This window comes from Clavelina lepadiformis, chromosome 1 (assembly GCF_947623445.1).
Source record: "Clavelina lepadiformis chromosome 1, kaClaLepa1.1, whole genome shotgun sequence".
Classification (NCBI taxonomy): domain Eukaryota; kingdom Metazoa; phylum Chordata; class Ascidiacea; order Aplousobranchia; family Clavelinidae; genus Clavelina; species Clavelina lepadiformis.
Window position 1 is genome coordinate 3,500,683 of NC_135240.1, and position 19,811 is coordinate 3,520,493.

General features: G+C 36.1%; 2 protein-coding genes across 7 annotated transcripts; one reads left to right on the forward strand and one right to left on the reverse strand.

The window, feature by feature from the left end:
• Positions 1-301: 301 nt before the first annotated feature.
• On the reverse strand, positions 302-3,738 carry LOC143448630 (protocadherin-19-like). The gene is made up of 7 exons (XM_076948448.1): positions 3,567-3,738; positions 2,551-2,757; positions 2,186-2,315; positions 1,874-2,048; positions 1,641-1,781; positions 1,389-1,562; positions 302-1,144 (listed from the first exon to the last, which is right to left on the reverse strand). Exons 1-6 carry the CDS (start codon positions 3,736-3,738, stop codon positions 1,440-1,442), a joined length of 948 nt encoding a protein of 315 aa, XP_076804563.1. The 3' UTR covers positions 302-1,144; positions 1,389-1,439.
• A 3,766-nt stretch (positions 3,739-7,504) lies between these two features.
• Positions 7,505-19,602, forward strand: LOC143466877 (putative ATP-dependent RNA helicase DDX4). Of its 6 annotated transcripts, XM_076964997.1 has the most exons (22): positions 7,505-8,667; positions 8,781-8,934; positions 9,139-9,297; positions 9,427-9,518; positions 10,303-10,417; positions 10,510-10,546; positions 13,087-13,149; positions 13,225-13,413; positions 14,021-14,050; positions 15,467-15,663; positions 15,760-15,876; positions 16,004-16,126; positions 16,231-16,392; positions 16,482-16,648; positions 16,764-16,857; positions 17,007-17,164; positions 17,888-17,996; positions 18,097-18,258; positions 18,354-18,485; positions 18,576-18,645; positions 18,726-18,758; positions 18,863-19,602. In XM_076964997.1, the coding sequence occupies exons 5-22, from the start codon at positions 10,367-10,369 to the stop codon at positions 18,901-18,903; spliced, it is 1,935 nt and encodes a 644-aa protein (XP_076821112.1). In that variant the 5' UTR covers positions 7,505-8,667; positions 8,781-8,934; positions 9,139-9,297; positions 9,427-9,518; positions 10,303-10,366; the 3' UTR covers positions 18,904-19,602. The 6 variants fall into 6 exon arrangements, with proteins under 6 accessions (XP_076821112.1, XP_076821110.1, XP_076821109.1 ...); XM_076964995.1 differs by having other exon boundaries at positions 9,048-9,297; positions 9,427-10,417; XM_076964994.1 differs by having other exon boundaries at positions 9,427-10,417.
• The last annotated feature ends 209 nt before the right edge of the window (positions 19,603-19,811 follow it).

The following is a 19,811-nucleotide window of genomic DNA, read 5'->3' on the forward strand; positions in this document are numbered from 1 at the left end:
TTTCTTACAAAACAACTGATTTAAGCCTATTTCAACAACCGTCCATGGACGATTACGGGAAAACGTCGGTTTTGCGAGTTCGATTGTGAATCTTCAGGTTACCATAGGTCCCATTTTACGTAATCGTGACGGACGATTTTATTTTTTTTAAAGTAATTAACTTTTTGCCTTGTGTTCTCCGAACCTAACCGCCTATCTTTAACGATAAGTTTCGTGACCTACTTTCTTTGAAATACGTAGAATTTGTCTAATTCGTCAGTTTGACTATCTCTTTAAAAGAATAACACTACCCATTCTTGAGTTCTTGATAATGATGATGCACACACATCTTTTCAAAAAGGTAAAGACAGCAGAAAACACAAACAGCGTACAAAATATTAAGGGGCAGATTTAAAGTCCAAAGAGAATCAACTGGGATTCCGGGAAGACCAACAAGTATATAAGATACACTGAAAAAGCAGTTTAACTTAAGCAGAAACATGTTTCGATAGAGACCAACGCAACTTCACCAGGCAGGCATAAGTTGAACGTTTGAAACCTATTCACAGAGAGAAAAAAATCTGTAACCCCATGACACATTTTTAAGTTCACGAATTTGCAGTCATGTAACAATTCTTTGAAATAACGGCCCCTTGATAAAACGCTTTATAATGTACGTAGATACAAAAGGCAATATTTTTTCCAGGTTTGCATTCTTCCATACAAATTTAATTGCACTAACAAATATGACAACATATGGTGTTTTATGCGATGTATGTTTGCACAACTTTGCCGCAAAAATGCAATACTGTTGCATGATATATTGTTTCTGTATTATGATACAATGGTGATGTGAATGGCTTGATCATATTTTCGACAAGTTAGTGCACAAGACGTCGCACATAACATTATTATCGTATTCAGCTGTCCGTAATGCACGCTGCATAGCTGTCAAGGCGCGCAATCCATACAAAAGACCGACTTGGAAACGCAATTCTTGCAACATGATATTGACATGGACTTTTTCCGAGGGACGAGATTGTTTCCAGAAGCCGTCATACACATTCCGCTCCACTTGCTCAGGAAAGCAGCTCACAGTTTTGATAAACATTTTTAGAGACCTTTCCAAAAGTTGGTTACTTCATCATAATTATAATCATCATACCTGAAAGGATGCGATTAGTTATTTAAGTAAAAAAGCATAGGACACATATGCACTTGTTGTCAAATGAATAATAATAACCATCTATTCCCGGCGGTAACGTGTCGTACTTATCGGCTACAAATTATCGAATTTGTATAAAAATTTGATACGAACCACATGAAAACAGGGTTGATAGCTGACTATTTCTTATTGTATTTAGAACATTAACAGTTTACAAAGCAAAACTAGCAGACCCCCAGCGCACATGCACTCTTGTGATAACTGTGTCTTTCAACATGGTGGAGTGGAATGTTGCTCATTCATTGACCGGATTCACAAAGATTGGCGCGTTATCATTGACGTCACTGATAAGAATGTCAATCACGCATCTTCCTTTTAGCGATTTCGGCTTCCCGCCGTCGCTTGCTTCTACTACAACCTGACGAGAAATAAACATATAACTTCAGCTCAATAATAAAGCTAAGTGCTTTGCAATGATAGAATCACAAGGTTTGACCTTCCACTCGGACACGTGTTCCCTGTGTAATGGTCGAACCATCGTGATGATGCCAGTTTTGGGACCAATAGCGAACGTTCCATCTCCATTCAGTAAGGAATAGGTAATAACGCATTTCGTCGATGTAACGATTTTGTCTTCCTGCATCATTGCAGTAACAACAAAAAATTTAGGAAAATCACTATAAATTCTAATCTAAATAAAAGTAAAAATGTAAGGACATGATGTCATACCTGTTTTTGTAATGCTGAAGGCACGATTGTGTCGTCGTCAGTTGCTTGCACTGTCATGATTGTGCTTCCAACAGTGGTGTTTTCCGATATAGTTATATTCTCTGTTGGCTGATCGAATTTGGGGGAATTGTTGTTTTCATCAAGTATCACAACGTTTATGGTGCTGTTCGAACACCTGCATACGATATTATCAATTTATCAGGTGCAACCCAAACAACATTGCTAAAATTAGCAGCTCCAACATAAAACTAATATAACTGACAGAGTTAAAAAAAATACCACAAATAACATAATTTAGGCCCCTTGTCTCACGCTGTGATGACTATATCGTATCTGTCATGTTTCGTGATGTCAAGACTTTGGTTTAGAATCAAAACACTGTTTGCGTTGAGTGCAAAGGTATTTGCAACGTTCTGGGTTAATCCATCTTGCTGGTCCGTTTCTGACAGAGAGGTTCGAATACTGAGTACGGTTTCGCCGTTCAATTCAAAGTCTTTATCTTTGACACTTACCTAAACAAAGCGATAGCTTTTGTTTGCCAGTTCCGAAATAGAGACTATAAAATGAATTGATTTGCTATAAATCAGTTGCTTATTTGGCCTCGCAACCTCGTTCACATATAGTAATCATATTGGAGTGAAAAGTATTCTTTCGTTTAAAACTTGGCAAAGTATTACCTGTATTGTCATTAAAAGATGACGAAATAAAGTTCACGTTTATGATTGGTTTATTATCGTTGACGTCAACCACGTTTATGACCAGTTGGGTGCTCCCAGTCCTTTGCTCCTTACCAAGATCACGAGCTTCGATGAAGGCAACCAATCTGCGAGGCGGGGAAGTGATCCATTTATGACTTGCAAGCCAGGCTTGAAATTCACCATTTTCTTATATCGACCCAGGCTTCAATTTATACGAGCCATGCCCCTTCCAAACTCGACCCAGGCTTCAATCTACAGAACCCATGACCTCTGTAACCTCGACCCAGGCTTCATTATATACGAGCCATGACCTTTCCAATCTCTACCCAGGCTTCAATTTATACGAGCCATGACCCTTCCAAACTCGACCCAGGCTTCAATCTACAGAACCCATGACCTCTATAATCTCGACCCAGGCTTCATTATATACGAGCCATGACCCTTTCTAATCTCGACCCAGGCTTCAATCTACAGAACCCATGACCTCTATAATCTCGACCCAGGCTTCATTTGTGACGCCTGTCTTTTCATTGTGGGTTGAAATAGTGGCCTGTAGAAGATGTGACCTGTAAGTTGTGGGTTGTATTGGCAGTGGGTTGGCTCCTATGGAACGTGACCTTAGAATAGTGGCGTCTTTTCAAATTTTCATGACCTGGGTTCGAAGTCATTAAATAATCACTTCCCCTATTGCAATCGGCAACGACAACGTTGTCAAATTTTGAAAACATGTATAACAAACTGACTGACACCATCTCGTGAAGCGTATCACTTAAGCGGACATGTTATTTTTAAATTTCAAACTATTACCAGCCTTGAGTGTGGAAGCTATCCTCCCACAAATACTCCAAACTATCAAATTCGAAAGCTATTCTTACCATTGGTGTTTACACTCTTCACTATGAAGATTGACAACAAATATTAAGTTTCGCCAATATTATCAGAAAACATTATGACTATCAAAAATGCTAACCTTGTCAAAGATTCTCAGTCCAAACGCGAGGCAAGGGAAACGTCTCCAGTCAATTCGTTAACGTTTAACAAATCAAAAGTCGTTTTCTTATTCAGACTGGACAGGTAATAACGTACTGTTCCGGCAAGCCCAGCATCAATGTCATGCGCTTGGACCCGAATGATTTGTTCACCTGGTTTAGTGTCTTCTGGTGTCATAACCGAATATTCCTGTTGAAAGTATATCAAAGGTTGTTGGCTTGCAAAATTAAGTAATATAGCCTGTATCACACAAGATAGCTATGATAGGTGGAACTTTATTGAAAAGACATACAGTCTGCTCGAAAACTGGGTTGTTGTCATTTTCATCAACAATCCTTATTTGTAGATACATCAAAGAAATAGTACATTGTTGAACACATTTTCATGGATACATAGTGAAACACATTATCACTGAAACAGCGACTTATATTTTCTATTGCAAGGAGTTTTTCCCACACATAAAACATGGCGCTCCAATGCTTGATAAGCAAGCTTGGCTTGCACTGGATAAGCTAAATTTAACAGATAATATGTTGCTAGCAAATACACCATGCCTTGGAATGCATTTGCCTTTCCTATCTCAACAAAAGGTTTCCTGTCAATGCAAATGCTACATTGCATTTCCAGGTCGTCTTTATTTCCCAAACAAAGTAAAAACGGTTGGTCATGAGATTTTTTTAAACTTTCCAAAAGTCCGAAAGGGGTAAATAAAAAATGTAACTTTCCTCAACATCCAACTTGGCTACAACATTTTTCATGTACTCGAAACTGTGTGGGTCTCCACCTCCTACAGTGCATTTAGAAGAGAAAGCTTCCCAATTCTTTTTTGAATCCGCCCACAGAGTATCTGTTGTTCTTTTAGTTGCTGCTGCATATTCCTCAATGCACTGCAAGTAAAAAGAAGCACAGCTTTACTTTTCAAAGCAAACTACACAAAAAACCTTAGTAATCGTTACTACAAATGAATTTACCATATCCAGACAATAAATGTGTATTGTCTCAGTGTATGTAATAGCATGGTACGTCAAACGTAAAACTTTCAGTGACACAAAAATAATAAATTGAATTACCTTTTCTGGATGTTGCCCATACTCAGGGTATTTTTTAAGCAATTCTTCTACACTGTTATTACAACAAAGATGCTTTATTTCTGACATCCTATCATTTCTCTCATCCTCCCACTTTTTCTGTTGAGTTGCATCTACCTGCGGCACATTCTTGGACAACTTTCTTTTTTTTGGCGATTTGGGTTTGGTATTATGAATTCCCAAAACTAACGTTGCTTTTGAAAATTGGTTGTGAATTTGTTTGCGCACGGCAGCCGTTATTTCTGCCCAGGGCTGGTCTCCATTGCAAGTTAGGACCGGGTATTCTGTGATCAAGTTTCTTGCCATTTATACCTTGGTCACTCTTGGTTGGTTTTTTTGTAGTCTGATTGTAGTGTTTTCTTCTATTTTTTTAACTATATATACAAACTGAGAATGTTTCAAGTCCTCTTTTTTCACAGTTTTTAGAAAATATTTTTCGATATCTGTAAAGGGGAAGTGAGTCCCTAAGCCGACTGGATACGGTTGCATATTCCATATGTTCTGCTGTGGTTGTGCTTTCACCGATGTGAATGTTTTGGAACTGACGGTCTTTTCGTTTGTCTTGAGTTTAGTTTCCAGCAGTATTGCACTGCTTCTGGGTGGAAAAATGTCACTGGCAACATCTGACACTTCACTTTCAACGTAACTATGTGTGCTTTCACCCTCAGGAGCTGGAGATGATGTCAGAAAAGTGAAGTAACTGCTTTCAGCTGAAGAATTCAACAGCATGAGACAGCTTTGTCCAAAGATGGGCAATTTTACTTATTTAACACACAACAGTGTTGATTTTCTACACAACTAATATTTTGATATTTTAAATTTTAATCAACACGTAAGCTGATGTTATTATTTAATGGAATAAATTACCTTATTTTTTATTATATGACACTGCAACAATTTTTTAAACTGTATAACCTGATGGCATTGAAACAAATTTGGGGCTTTCATAGTCCATGCAAATTAACAATTTGTACAAAAAACTTGTGTTTCGGCTACAAACAAAATATAGTCAGTATTGGTAGGTCGATGGTAGACCATAGTAACAGTATTTAAATTTTCTATTTAGCACAACCGTAGTTTCACAGACCCAAAACAAAGAATGTTTACAGGGAATATGTTTAACTTTCACTAGCACCCCCGTGGAAAATATTGGATTCCCATTTTAGTGAAACTGTGCGACTATGAAGATTGAACGAAGCGCGTGAATATTGATCTTTTTGTGCGACATCTCAAAACTGGTAATGCAAACAAGCTACATACATTTTCCAACTGCGAACAACCACAGAGAAAACAATTAGCAATGGCAACATCTAGAAATCATGTTTAGGCAGGCATGAAATAAACCAACTGATTTTTATTGTGACTATAAAATTTGAGTCAGACTTCCGTCAGTCCAAGGATAAATATTATCACAACATACCATTATCGATATGAGCAAGTTCTTAACGTGACCTTCGCAATGATAATTAAATTATTGATGATGATTGATAACAAAAAATACAAAAATAAACTGAACGTGGGTATGGATTTTATTTGTTCAGTGTTGAACCATAGTACAGCGATACAACTTACCTATGGATATAATGCCAAAGTAGAAAAATTTTTTCAGTATACAACACATGTTCATTGCAAACTTACTTTTTTCAATACATCTGACAAGAATTGTTTCAGTTCTTGTCTTTCTCTGAAGGTTAAGGAAGGAAACTCTTCTTTTATTGTTGCTCCATCAACTGGCAAATCTTCTACTGTTATTCCTGAATCTAATATACAATTCTTTTACTTTTGCTGTCTAACAAAGCAAAACACATGCATTGCCAAGCTGCATGTAATTTCACTCTAACAACAGCAGAGACTCACATGTATGAATGCATCAAACAAATAAACTACTTTAATTACGCACAGAAGTGAGGCTTACTTGAGCTCTTGCCAGACACAAGCATAAGCGTAGGTGCAGTTCTAAAACTGATGGAAAACTAGAAAACCAATGAGAGGATATAAAAGTTTTTTGGTTGGCTTTAATGGGAAAGCAGATCAAAAACGTTAAGAAATACTGTTTTAAATCAAAGTGAAAGTGGTAATAAACTCATCCTTGATTAAATAATATAAACCATAGAAAACTATAAAATAAGCAAAGACGAAAAATACAAAACCCACATTTAACGTCACCAGTGGGTAGTAGCTCAAAACAAATGCATTGTCAACTGGAAATATCAGAGTTATCAACTTACGAGGTCGAATATTTTGAGTGATTAGTTTCCAATGTAGGCTAAAGAAGATCTCTCCAACCTTCAGTGTGTAAATATGTGTTTATTTTACTGAATTCGTAGATCTGTGAGCTATTTTATAAATGTATTTGCAATTTTCTGAAGACGTCAGTCAGTTGGCAGATGTGTGAACTGTGAACTAGCCTACTTCTGCAATGAACGCTTTCAATGAACGCTTTCAATATTGGTAATGAAGTTAGGATTAGCATTTTTCATCTCTATACATAGCCTACTAGCCTACACTGGAAAAAATGTGATTCTTCCAAGTCCAACATTTTCATCATTGACTAATAAGACGCCAATTTTATTCAAAATACGTTGCCCATCATGCCTTATTGTGGTCCAAGTACCCAGAAACCTGCCTACATGCAGTTTGCAACGCCTTTTTATTGCTAACTACGTCCTACCGATGCATTGGAAACAATGTTGGATAACTAAAACTCATTACACGATATAGTCAGAGTTACTGACCTAATAGTTGTTGTTATCGCGATAAATATCACCACCGTCATTCTGGCAGAATCCTAGCAGAATCATAGCTTCCAAAATGACAGCAGTGTTTCCGTTTATTTTTTTATAAACTATGTACAGTAGACTAAATAATTATTCTTAAGCGCTAATGGTAAACTGCCTAATGGTTTTAATGTGGTATGCCTAGTCGTGACTTGTCTGTTTTTAACATCGCATGTAAGTATTTTTGGTTACGGTATTTCGATGTCAGCAGTCAAACGTTATTATTAATATTAATGAGAAAATTCTTTGATCTTGCATTATGAATTGCATGGCCTAGGACCCTAGGTAAAAGGTAAAATTGCTGAATGCTTATGGGCTAAAATGTCAGGTTCTTCTGACATTTTAGACTTATTAGGTTGATACAATGCAGAAGTCTGGAAGTGAAGCTTCTTTGTAGACCATAGTCCATAGCCCATTAGCTATAGCTTAATAACAGGTTGCATGTATTTGAAAAAACAAAATCCCAATAGGTTGCACTTGCACTGTCTCAATAATCAAGTCAGCAACTGTATGGATAACAGTCTACAAACCTAAGTAAAAGCATAGGCCTAGATGTAGTAATTTGACTGATTTCCAAAATAAATGTGCATGTAATTGTATTATATGTACTCAGTAAATGCATTTACCTGCCCAAGATGTTGAAATAGCCTACTTATCAAGTGTTTTTTGGCTCTGAATTCTTAACATGTTATATAGGCCTATTTAGTGTAAATAGTGAGCATTTGTCAAATTGCAAATATGTTTTAGGGTTGACAAAATACTGAGTTTATGACAGAGAAATGGGAAGTTTTGTTTAAGTACTTCTTGGTGTAAACATCCTTTTCTCTAGATAAGTTAATCAAATAAATTGTTTGAAAGTTAATCAATACGGTAAGTATTGCAATTATAGGCCTACTGTTTTAAAAGTTAACTCAGCCCTTTAAAACATACAAGAAGAGAATTTATCATTTTAATGTGGTTAAGCTCCAATATGTCGGTATTGAAGGCATGTTCTATTGTTGTGTAAGTCTCATATGTTTTGTGATTTCATTTGTGCTTTTACCATATTTAAGTTTTCTCACATTAATTATTATCACTCCAATTATTATCACTGGAATTGAACATACCAGTATATCTATTTGTGTAAATCATAATTTGCTGTTGATGGATTTTCCAACCATGCCCCTGAGACAGCCCTTTCATGGTCATTTGGTTTTTTCATCAGGACATTCCCCAAAAGGCATATTATACCTCGATAATAGGTAATGCTTGTTGAACGAAACCAATGGTTACACTAAGAAGTAGTATTTATAGTGAAGCATAAATACTAAACAGGCACAACAATTATGATACTGTGCACTTTAAATACAAACAGACAAAGTGAACATAAAAGAATGTGGAGCCAACCAGATACATCATCATTAGAATAACATCTAAGAATGCACAAACATGGGACTGGCAGAGGCTACACATGCCATGAAAAGTCTAGTGAACTGACGCTGTGTTACATCGCTGTGCTACATGAAGAAGTACATATAAATTTCTTTATATACAAAGACGTCCCAGTGCTCGTATGCACTTATACTATCGTACATTTTGTGAACTGTATGTGATTGTGAACAGCTCTTAATTTCATCAACAGACTTTTTGATTGGGAAATTCAACTTCTTGGAAGCACTGTAAAAAGAGATAGTGGCGATAAGCAAACATCTTTGACTTTGCATTTTCTACAGAAAACTGTGTAAGGTCAATAAGTGATTGAGCAATATTGTCCAGAACGGCCGTCGACAAATCCTTCCAGTGTTTATCAGCCTCACCTTGCAAGTTGTACTGTGGCTGAAATTCCTCCAGCTCATTTGTTGTGATTATCTCCATGTCAAGGATACATTTCGGTAGTTTTCGCCATTTAATGATTTATGTATTATGCTGAGACTTGTTTTCTTTCGTGAAAGCAGTTTTCTTATTGACGTCTTTATGATGTTTTGGAATATTGGCTGATTTTTTTCGTAAACAATATATAGTTACAGCAATCGATCTTGGAAGGAACACCATCAAATTCTACTATCCCCACTTCCCCACCATCACACTGGACTACTCTTTCCTCACGCACGATGTAGGTAATATAGTGCTGTTTTCTTCACCAAACTCAAGGTAACAAATCCCCTATTCGCTATTTAAGCTTTTCCTAAAATCGTCCATGGACGCTTTCCCCTATCCGCTATTTAAGCTTTTCCTAAAATCGTCCATGGACGCTTACGCAAAAATCGTCCATTTTCAACCGTCCATGGACGATCTCGAAAACACTGCTTTAAACTTATCCTAAAAACCACCCATGGACGCTTTGTAAAAAAAGAACTGATTTAAGCCTATTTCAACAACCGTCCATGGACGACTAAGGGAAAACGTGGGTTTTGCGTGAAAGCGTCCATGAACGATTACGCAAAAATCGTCCATTTTCAACCGTCCATGGACGATCCGCGGATTGCGTCGTGTCCAGGTTTTACCCGGTCCCGAATACTTGTTTGCGGAAATCGGCAAAGCAAAGCATTGCGTTATGGAGGCTGTTGAACTTGCTTGCGGTTTGTTGGCGTTTGTAGTTTTCCGCAGGTGACTCTTTTATTGAACAAATTTGCCCACCCCTGTTCTATAGTATGGTGAAGTCAAATGCACTCTATCATGAGGCAAATAAGAATTTTAACTTTTTAAAGTGTTATGGTAAGATCATAGGGCCTATGTCTGTGTATGAGTGGGATCTATTTTTTTGGCATATAAAATTGGTACAAATCAAATTGAATTGATCTTTCAATTAAACAAACCAACAAGTATTTATGCGCCAATGGGTTTCACAATGTTTATTGATGGAAAATCATAATTATAACTATTAAGTTACATTTCAGTGACTGTTGTTCTTGTGAAATTCTGTTTTAAAAATTTAATCATCTGTAAATAAAGTCATTAATTATGTTTGACGATGATGACTGGGGCTCTGGTGCGACCACAACCACCTCAAATGTAAGTTGATTGTTATCTTGATTCTTGATTATCACAGTAACACACACTGACCTTGTGACAATGTTTAATCTCAGTTTCATTGAATTTATCAGGTTTTCTCCAACCAAGGGAAAAGAAGTTTTTCTTCAGGTTAGTTTTGCTAGTTTTCTTACTTTAATCTTTAATTTTCTTACTGCTTAAGTAACATTAGTGAATATATATATATGCCACAAAAATATATATCTACGTTTAATTTCTTAGCTCAAAATCAAACTATTTTATTTAGAGAAACCTGACCTGAATTAAATACATCTTAACCTAAAATTCATCATGGAAAATGCAAACACCAGTCTAGCATTCCTAGATAACGAAATATGTTTCATGGCCTCTTCATGTAGTTCCAAGTTTTTTTTACAAAAAATCTCACACCGGATTAATGCTAAACTATCGTGCAATTGCATCACCATGGAAAAGTTTAATTGTATATCTCTTAAACTGCTCATGAACTGTATGCTCTAATAAAACTCTCTTTAACATAAAAGTTACCAAATTGTGTAAAGTTTTATTAACAATAGCTATCCTAACAAAATGTTTGGCAACACCGTTCAATCTTTCATAGCATCAAAAACCAGCCCCAAAGCAAAAGAAAATGAGAACACAAATGAATGAGGACACAAATGAAACACAGGGAGTTATTCTCAAAATACCTTGAAAGGAAAATCTTCCACGACTTCAAAAAACAAATTATACACACTTATAAAGTGCAAATACAACATTGAAATACGTGACGTATACTCCTCGTATAAGTTTGGAAACTACTTCAATAACAAAGCTTATGTACCCTGTCACCTTCAGTTTAAGGTGGTGTACCAATATATGCCCACATGACATGAGCTGTACTTACATGCGTAAGGCTGCACGCCACTTCACACGATACGATACGCGCTAAGATTGAGCAGGCAAATCGATCGTCAAAAGTCACATTAAGAATTGCTCAACACGCATTGACTTAAAACACCATGAAAACTTTAAATTTTTATGCAAATGCAAAGCAGATTAATAATTATATTATTTATATATGCAAGATTCACGAAGCACTTTTTATTAAAAAATTGAATCAAACCCCAAATAAGCCTGTGAAAATGGTTCATCGTTTTTATTAAAAGTTTGTGACTAATCTGCCTATCTCATCGCATACCTGTGATTATTTGTATTTCACTATTCCTACTTTTATCCGATCAGTCAATTCTATTTTTTGCATTTTGCAACATCTGCTATCACCGCAACCTGTTTGAACAGTGCCTTTGCACCTATTACACTGGGGAACAATTTTGAACAAAAAATTTGTTGACTTTGATTTTGCACTTGATTTAGGCTAATTCCGGTGTGCTGAATTCAAAAAATGACGCCAGTTTTCTTCTATCACGTCAAGTTTTTGCTCTACAGCATACATCCAAAATATGGAAATTTTCACGACTTTAGCCATGGGTATTGTTTTTCCATTTGTAACATGAATGCACAGGCTAATCATATTGTAAGTTATATACAAGAAGAATCAACTAAATTATTAAGCGAAAAAGGCAAAGGCATCGATTTAGGTCGATGCTTTTCCCCCGTTTTTAGTTGGAGGATGCAATCATCCAACGAAACTAGATAAGAATGGTAAAATTGAAGTAAGTTGCTTTCCACTTTCAACCATGTATGTACTCGTACTTTCCAGGAAAACAGACAAGCAATAAAATAATATCTGTTCCTATCCTTGCAGAGGGATGAGTGGTGGTTCCAGGTTCATAACATTTCACACTATTGTGCAATTTTGCATTAGTAACTGTCAAATGCCTTTAAAAAAATGACGACTCGGTTACACCACACGTTTAAAAAGCTTGTCAACTGCACTCAAAACACGTGTTGCCTCGCTTTGAAGTTGTAGTTTGATAAAAGCGTGGATTGTTTTTTTTGAAAAGGAGCGAAGGTATCATACTTTCGTTCGAGAGAAAGTGCGTTTTTACCATACTTTCGAAGTGAAAGTAGCTTTGTGTATTGCCATAATATACACGGTTTACTGGAGGAGTTGAAGTTGAAGGTTTACTGGAGGAGTTGAGGAGAACTTTTTGTCCTATAACTCGCACTTTATTTGTCCTGCAGCAGCAATATCCGCTTTAAGGAACAGAATAGAGCTTTACAAATGTTTATTTGAAAACCATTAAGATACTTTCAGTTGCTTGCAGTTCTTAAAATGATTTATACAATGAACGCAAATGTCTTAAATGTTGTACTTTTTTGTTGGTTATGAGACAAAGCGGTGGGTGGCAAGCTCAAAAACTTGACGTGATAGAGAAAAACTGATTTCATTTTTGGAATCAGCGCCCAAAATTTGGTCAAAAACAATTGTTAGACCGAAGTCAACAAAAATTGTGTTCCCTTGTGTTATCGTTTACTGTAACGCCTTATCTATAACCTCAAAATTTGAGGTTATAGATTATTTGAGTTATAGGTTATAGTTATAGATATATATTTGAGGTTATTTAAAATCAAAACAGCTTTGATTTTAACGTTAACATATGTTTTTTTTCTGATGAAGGACATATGTTCATGTCCAAAACATGCTAGTTCTCATAGGATGTTAAGAAATTATCTTTCCTGCACCAGTTGCTTTGTTTTGCTTACTTTCTGCCGTGCTTGTCATGTAGGTGATGGAAAACCAAATGCAGGACATGGAAGAGGCCGACTTGGCTGTTCATCGTCTTCATCAGGTGAATTCTAAATCTGCAAAAGCAAAAACATTTATGTGCATCTGGTGCTTTCCTGAATGAAACTTTATTCTTTAGGGTTTCGGGCCACAAATGGACTTGGGACTCATTCTCGGTTTGACAACCACAACACAATTGATAACCTTGGATCAAAAAATGGTTCTGGTGCTTCCAATGATGATGATGATGCTTGGGCACCAAAAAGTGGTGGTTTTGGGATCTCTAGCGGTTTCAGTGGCAGTGGTGGTTTTGATTCGAATTCTGGAGGTATTTCTATTTTTGGTTTTATTTGTGTTTTTCTGTCTATTTCGAATTACTAAGTGTGGGCAAGTGCTAAAATCAAGTTGAACTTACATCAAAGAATATTTGCTAGTAAGTAACCCGGAGAAGGATTTTTTCAATTATACTGTACTGCCTAAGGAGTAGTAGCCAAAATAGTATTTCATATTTGGTACTAATTATAACGGAGATGACAACATTTATTTATGATGTCACTATGAAGTCAACATGCCTAATGGCTGGTGTTTCAGTCAAATGTAGTAGTAGCGGCAGACTGACATACACCGTTTGATCTTTTTGATTGAATACAACTCTGAGCGTAGGTGATTAGTTTCTGGTGACATTTATTTTTAACAAAAAACATCTCAAGTGCCGGTGCATTTACTGGTGAAGCATTCGTAATAGCACCAAGTAACCAATTATGGCTACTAATTTTGGCGATAGTGGCTTCACCACTAAATATCGTTGAAAAAGTTCTTAGTCTGGTATTGTTATTGACAACCACTGTATGAGTTTAAGTTAGCTTCTTTTAGCACTTGTCCCTTGAAAAGTTTTTGTTTGAAAGTCCAAAGTAACACACATCTTTGAATTGAAGGTTTTGGTGATAGCAAACCTCAAGGAAAAGGTTAGTTTAAATGTGGTTGAACATTAACGGTGTTAAATTTGGTAGCAGTAGTAGTAGTAGTGGAGTACTGGTCCAAATTCCCATTGTATAAAACCATTTTCGCAAATAGATTGTTTTCCAAAAGAATAATTTTTGTTATTTTATAGTATAATATTATATTTCGTTTATAATTATATTGGGCTTGTGTTTCCTACGGCTCGTACTGTACATAATTACGGTATCCGTACATTATTATTAAATATTCGTAGTAGTAGTAGTACGGTATCCGTATTAGTAGTACGGTATCCATACATTATTATTAAATAAGATAAATAGATATAAAATTTTGCGGTACACCTGAAGAAGCGAGCTTATGCTTGCGAAAGCTCGTGTAGAAAAATATAAATTTAACCTTCCGAGTGCCAAACTATATCCTGTTTGTATTTTACAATAAAAAAAATAAAGCGTAGAAAAACACAGGTGAAATCTAGAAAAAATTGTACAAAATATAATTTTGCCACATTATCTTGTTGCCATGACTACTGATATCGGATGCAAACTTTTGATATCGGATGCAAACTTTTGATATCGGATGCAAAATTTTGATATCGGATGCAAAATTTTGATATCGGATGCAAAAAAAACATTTTGTATTTTTTTAAAAGAAAATAAAAAATGAATGAAAAAAATTTAAATGAAAATATGAAAATGAAAAAACTTCTTTGTGAAGTAAGCCTACTTACTATTTTATAATGCTATATATATATGCTATAATGTCATTATGCACGCAATGCTATTTTATACATTGAACTATTTCCTGCCCACGGCATCATTTTGCAGTGTAACTTACTGTTTTCAAGCACGAAACAAGATTATAACAAATCACACAATACAGCAGCACAACAGTTGCCTCATCATACTATAGAATAAATAGCTTTATTCCCAGCCAAAAACCGTCAAAAAAAAAATTTGGTGTTTCGCTTACTGTTCCAATTCATATACTTGTGTTACGAAACGTTCAATCAAGTTTTATCCTCACGGCCCGCGGCGTTAACTAAGTTTGGAGTTTTGGCCCCTGGTGCGATTGAGTTTGCCACCCCTGAGATAGACAATTTCCTCGTATATTGAGATGTGAATGATCTTTAATCTTCTCATGCCGCTTTATTTTTTCTTCTTTACTAAGCCATTCTAGCTTTGAAATCTATTTTGCTATATTTGTCTAACACATTGCACACATCCACTAAGTATGATATTATTTAGAAATTGCTTGATTTGTTTCATCTATTTCATCAAAGAGTTCAATGAAAATATGTTGCAGTATGTTATGAGTTATGACACATGGAAAATTACTAATAGTTAAACAAACAGAAAAAACTGTAATACCGTATACAGTCTTTTGAACTTAAAAATCATTTTTCTGTGTTGGTTTTTTTAAAGATGGTGGTGAGAACAACGATCGTCCTGCACTCTACATTCCTCCCCCTCCACCTGAAGTTGATGATGCAATATATGGTAGCATGCAGAAAGGCATTAACTTTGGCAAATACGATTCGATACCTGTTAAAGTAACAGGAGTAAATCCTCCAAGATGCATCGATTCATTTGATGCTGCTGATCTACCAGAATATGTTCGGGTGCGTGTTGTTAGATTAACTGCAGATGTGAAGAAAAGTTGTTGTAAATCGTTAAATGCATATCTACTATGCAATTTGTATTTTCCTTTTTTTCAGTCCAATGTTGCAAAAGCAAAATACGAGAAACCCACTCCTGTTCAGAAATACAGCATTCCAATTATTAATAGTGGTAGAGATTTGATGGCTTGTGCCCAAACTGGTTCTGGGAAGACGGTATGTTTTGCAAAAGCTTACACCTTGTAACTTAGTAGTTAGCCTAAGTTATGAGAGTAAATACAATAATACATGGCATGCATGACTTGGATAACAACTCATTTTGAATTAGTCATTATCTTCAAAGGTTGCATTTCTACTTCCTGTCTTGGCAAGTATAATCCGAAATGGCCTGGAGTACACTTCGTTTTTGGAGAAACAACTTCCAGAAGCCATTGTGGTTGGGCCAACAAGAGAACTGGTGTATCAGGTATATGCTGACTGTTAATACTACTGTATGATGGAGTCATTTTGAATGAACAATAAGTTTATTGCACTGAAATCATTTTTCTAAACATGTTTAAACTTGTCTAGATATATCTTGAAGCTCGTAAATTTGCAAGAGGTTCAATATGTCGGCCGGTAGTTGCTTATGGAGGAACAAGTGTTGGTTACCAGTTGAGGGAATTGCAAAGAGGTTGCAATGTTCTAATTGCTACTCCTGGTCGCTTGATGGATTTCATAAATAAGGGAAAGGTATGAAATGTTTGCTGAAGTTTAGAAATTTTGAGAGGCAACATTTTCTTTTAGAATAACTGGTATTAAAAAGTGTTCTCTTTTGGCAGGTTGGCTTAGACAAAGTTCAGTATTTGATTTTGGATGAAGCTGACAGAATGCTTGACATGGGCTTCGAAACTGAAATCCGAAAATTGGCTGATTCTTTTGGCATGCCTTTAAAGACGGAAAGACACACGCTCATGTTCAGCGCTACATTTCCTGATGAAATTCAAACGTAATTGTCACTTTGCACTTGTCGTATATATGTGAGCTATTCATGTAGCAGACTCTTAGCTCCCACAATATAAGATTAGATAAATTAAAAGGTTATTTTCGCCTTGTTTTTGTAGACTTGCCCATGACTTCTTGAGAGAAGATTTTCTTTTTCTTACAGTTGGTCGTGTTGGTGGCGCATGCTCTGATATCACACAGACCATAATACAGGCTAGTACGACATCAATATGAGTTTTAAAGAAATTTTGGAAAACTCAATCCATTTTTCGTCTCAAAGTGTTTAATTTCAGCGTCAGCATCAATTTTTAGTGGAATAGGCTGCTTTATTTCTTTATATATTTCTTTGTTATTCGTGTCAGGTTGATCAGTGTGACAAGAGATCAAAACTATTGGAACTAGTTGCAAATGTAAATAAGACTCGATCCAGAACCCTGGTTTTCGTAGAAACAAGGCGCAGTGCTGACTTTCTTGCTTGCTCTTTGTCTCAGGATTCTTGCCCTGCCACCAGCATTCATGGGTATTTTGTAGTATGTTATTATAGTAAGCTAATACAGCAGTAGTATGTATTTTATGCTACAAGTTAGCAATTTTTTACAGGCTGGAGCTATAGTTTTCAGACAGAGTGTAGAAAATTTCTGCCAGTTTCAATTCCAAACTAAACAAAATACGGCTCTGGAATGCGTTTTCTTTTGCCCGATTTATTTGAAACCATATACTATAGTAGGTCAGACATGATGTTTAGAGTTCAACATTTTCTAATTTTACAAGCTTGTAAACGTTTATTATGTTTGACTCCGACGCAACAACAACAGCGTAAGTGAAGCAAACTCGAAGAACCACTCGAAAAGTCGAAATGCTAAAATGTAGTTAACGCAGCTGATGATAAATATTTCATTCTTGTTATTTACGGAAAAAACTGTTCTGTTGGTTTGCAGGTTGCAGTTGCAAAAGTACAGGTTTTCATTAAATAAAAGCCGAAAAGATTGTGGTGTAACTTGGCTTGTGCACTACAGCAATATAACTTTCCAGCTGGATAAATGATAACGTAAGCGTTTAGCTTAACTCTGTTATGAAGCTTTTGCAAGACTTGAAAATTGTGACGTTCATAAAAAACGTTTAGGTTCATAGTCAGCATATCTTGGCTTTCATCACGTTTTTTACTTGAATTACAGTAAGTTATAATTGTGCTTGCAAAAGTATGTTTGTTAATCGCTCAAACGGTTTTTTTTTCATGCCCTAGTGATCGACTACAGAGGGAGCGCGAGGAAGCACTACGTGACTTCAAAGCTGGCACTCACCCTATTCTCATTGCAACATCCGTGGCAGCAAGAGGACTGGATATTCCTAAGGTGATTAATGTTTATGTTGCATTCTTATCACTGAAAAATTAAGCGGTCTGTTGCGCAATTTTCTGTCAATTCAATAGCTACGTTCTATTGAATTTTATAGGTTGAGCACGTTGTTAACTACGACTTACCCAAAGAAATAGATGAATATGTGCATCGTATTGGGCGGACTGGCCTTTGTGGCAACTTGGGTCAAGCTACTTCTTTCTATGACAACACTAAGGATGCCCAGTTAGCAAGATCACTTGTAAAGGTTTTGTCAGAGGTTAGTGCCTATTGATGAAATGATAATCTCACATCATGTATTAAAGTAACTAGTTGTTTGGTAGGCGCGTGCAATAACCAGTTTCTCAAACACAGGCAGTGCAAGACGTGCCGCCCTGGCTGGAGAGTTGTGCGGAATCGGCAGTTGGCTCTAGTTTTGGTGCAGATAGAGGTGAATTCGGTGGACGTGATGCTCGTCGCGGAGGACGCCGAGCAAAACAAAACCAGGTAAAGTTGGTTGTCACTTTCTATCCGTTTGTAATTATTTTTGCTGTTTATTTGCGTTTTCAATTTATCTTGAACTTCAATGTTTGCTAGGGCTTTGGTGGCGGCAATGATGACTTCGGCTCACGATCAACGGGTGACTATGATTACAACGATGGCGGCGGTAAGTGTGACTTCTGCTGCGTCAATTACGATTAAACTTGGAGAAATATAAGACAGTTGTAAATTGATGTGTTATTGCAGAATTTGATGGACGTTCAGCGGCACAAAACAATGGTAAATTTTTCATCTAAGTGAAGAAATATGGCACTTTTTAATAGATACAATCTCCAGTAACATATACACTTGTCTGTAATATATTAATTCTATAATATATGCAGAACCTTCTGGATTTGGAGACGATGAGGATGACTGGGATTAAACAACGTAAATTTTGTTCGGAAACGTCTGAGAATTTACGTTTAAAATAATTTGTCCTGATTCTATACCCGTTTTCCTTTTTTGTTTTGTGTCTTGCTTTGTGGCGTTTGCATAGTATTTTACACTTATGCGTAACTTTCTGATTTTTCTTTTAACTACCCGTTTTTGCAATGCCATGACGAAACAAATTTGGAAGTGGTGTCACAGTTTTTGAAAAAACAATCTTTTTCACATATACTGAGTTATGTGCTTGATTTTTTGTTCACTGACTTTCGTAATTAATCCAAATTAATTAATGAAACCAATTAATTAAATCAATTAATTGTGATTAATCAATTGATTTTTTAATAATTAACAATTGATTGATTAATTAAATCAATTTAATCGTGAAACCTTGCAAAGGGTTTAACCACATACTTGCCAATATGCAATTCCAAATGCTTGTCTATGCAACTGTGCTGCCCCAATACAATAAGTGTTATACTCGCACTTTTTTCAAATGTGGCCTCCAAATACAAGGCTTTGGTTATATGAAAAGTATAAGCTTATTGTTTCGTTAAGTGGTGCAGTTGCAAAGCCTTGCATTTGAGGTGAAAGCTTGTAGCCTACTCGAGTTTTACTGCCTTATTTCTAGTAGTTCCATACATAAGACTTTGGCCTTATTCTCGTTCAGTTCTTTCAAATACAGTGTTCTTGGAAAATGAAACTTATGTTGTAATATATAGTCAGGGGTTGTCAGGAGTTATGTAGCTAAAACATTAAGACCAAAACATGGTGAAATCAAACGATAAATGCTATACATCAAACTCCTTGTAAAAATTTAAAATCGCAGACGTTTGGATACAAATTTCAAAACCGTTTTATGTTGAGAGTCTTTATTGTCCGCAATCGTACGTGAAATGTTAGTGA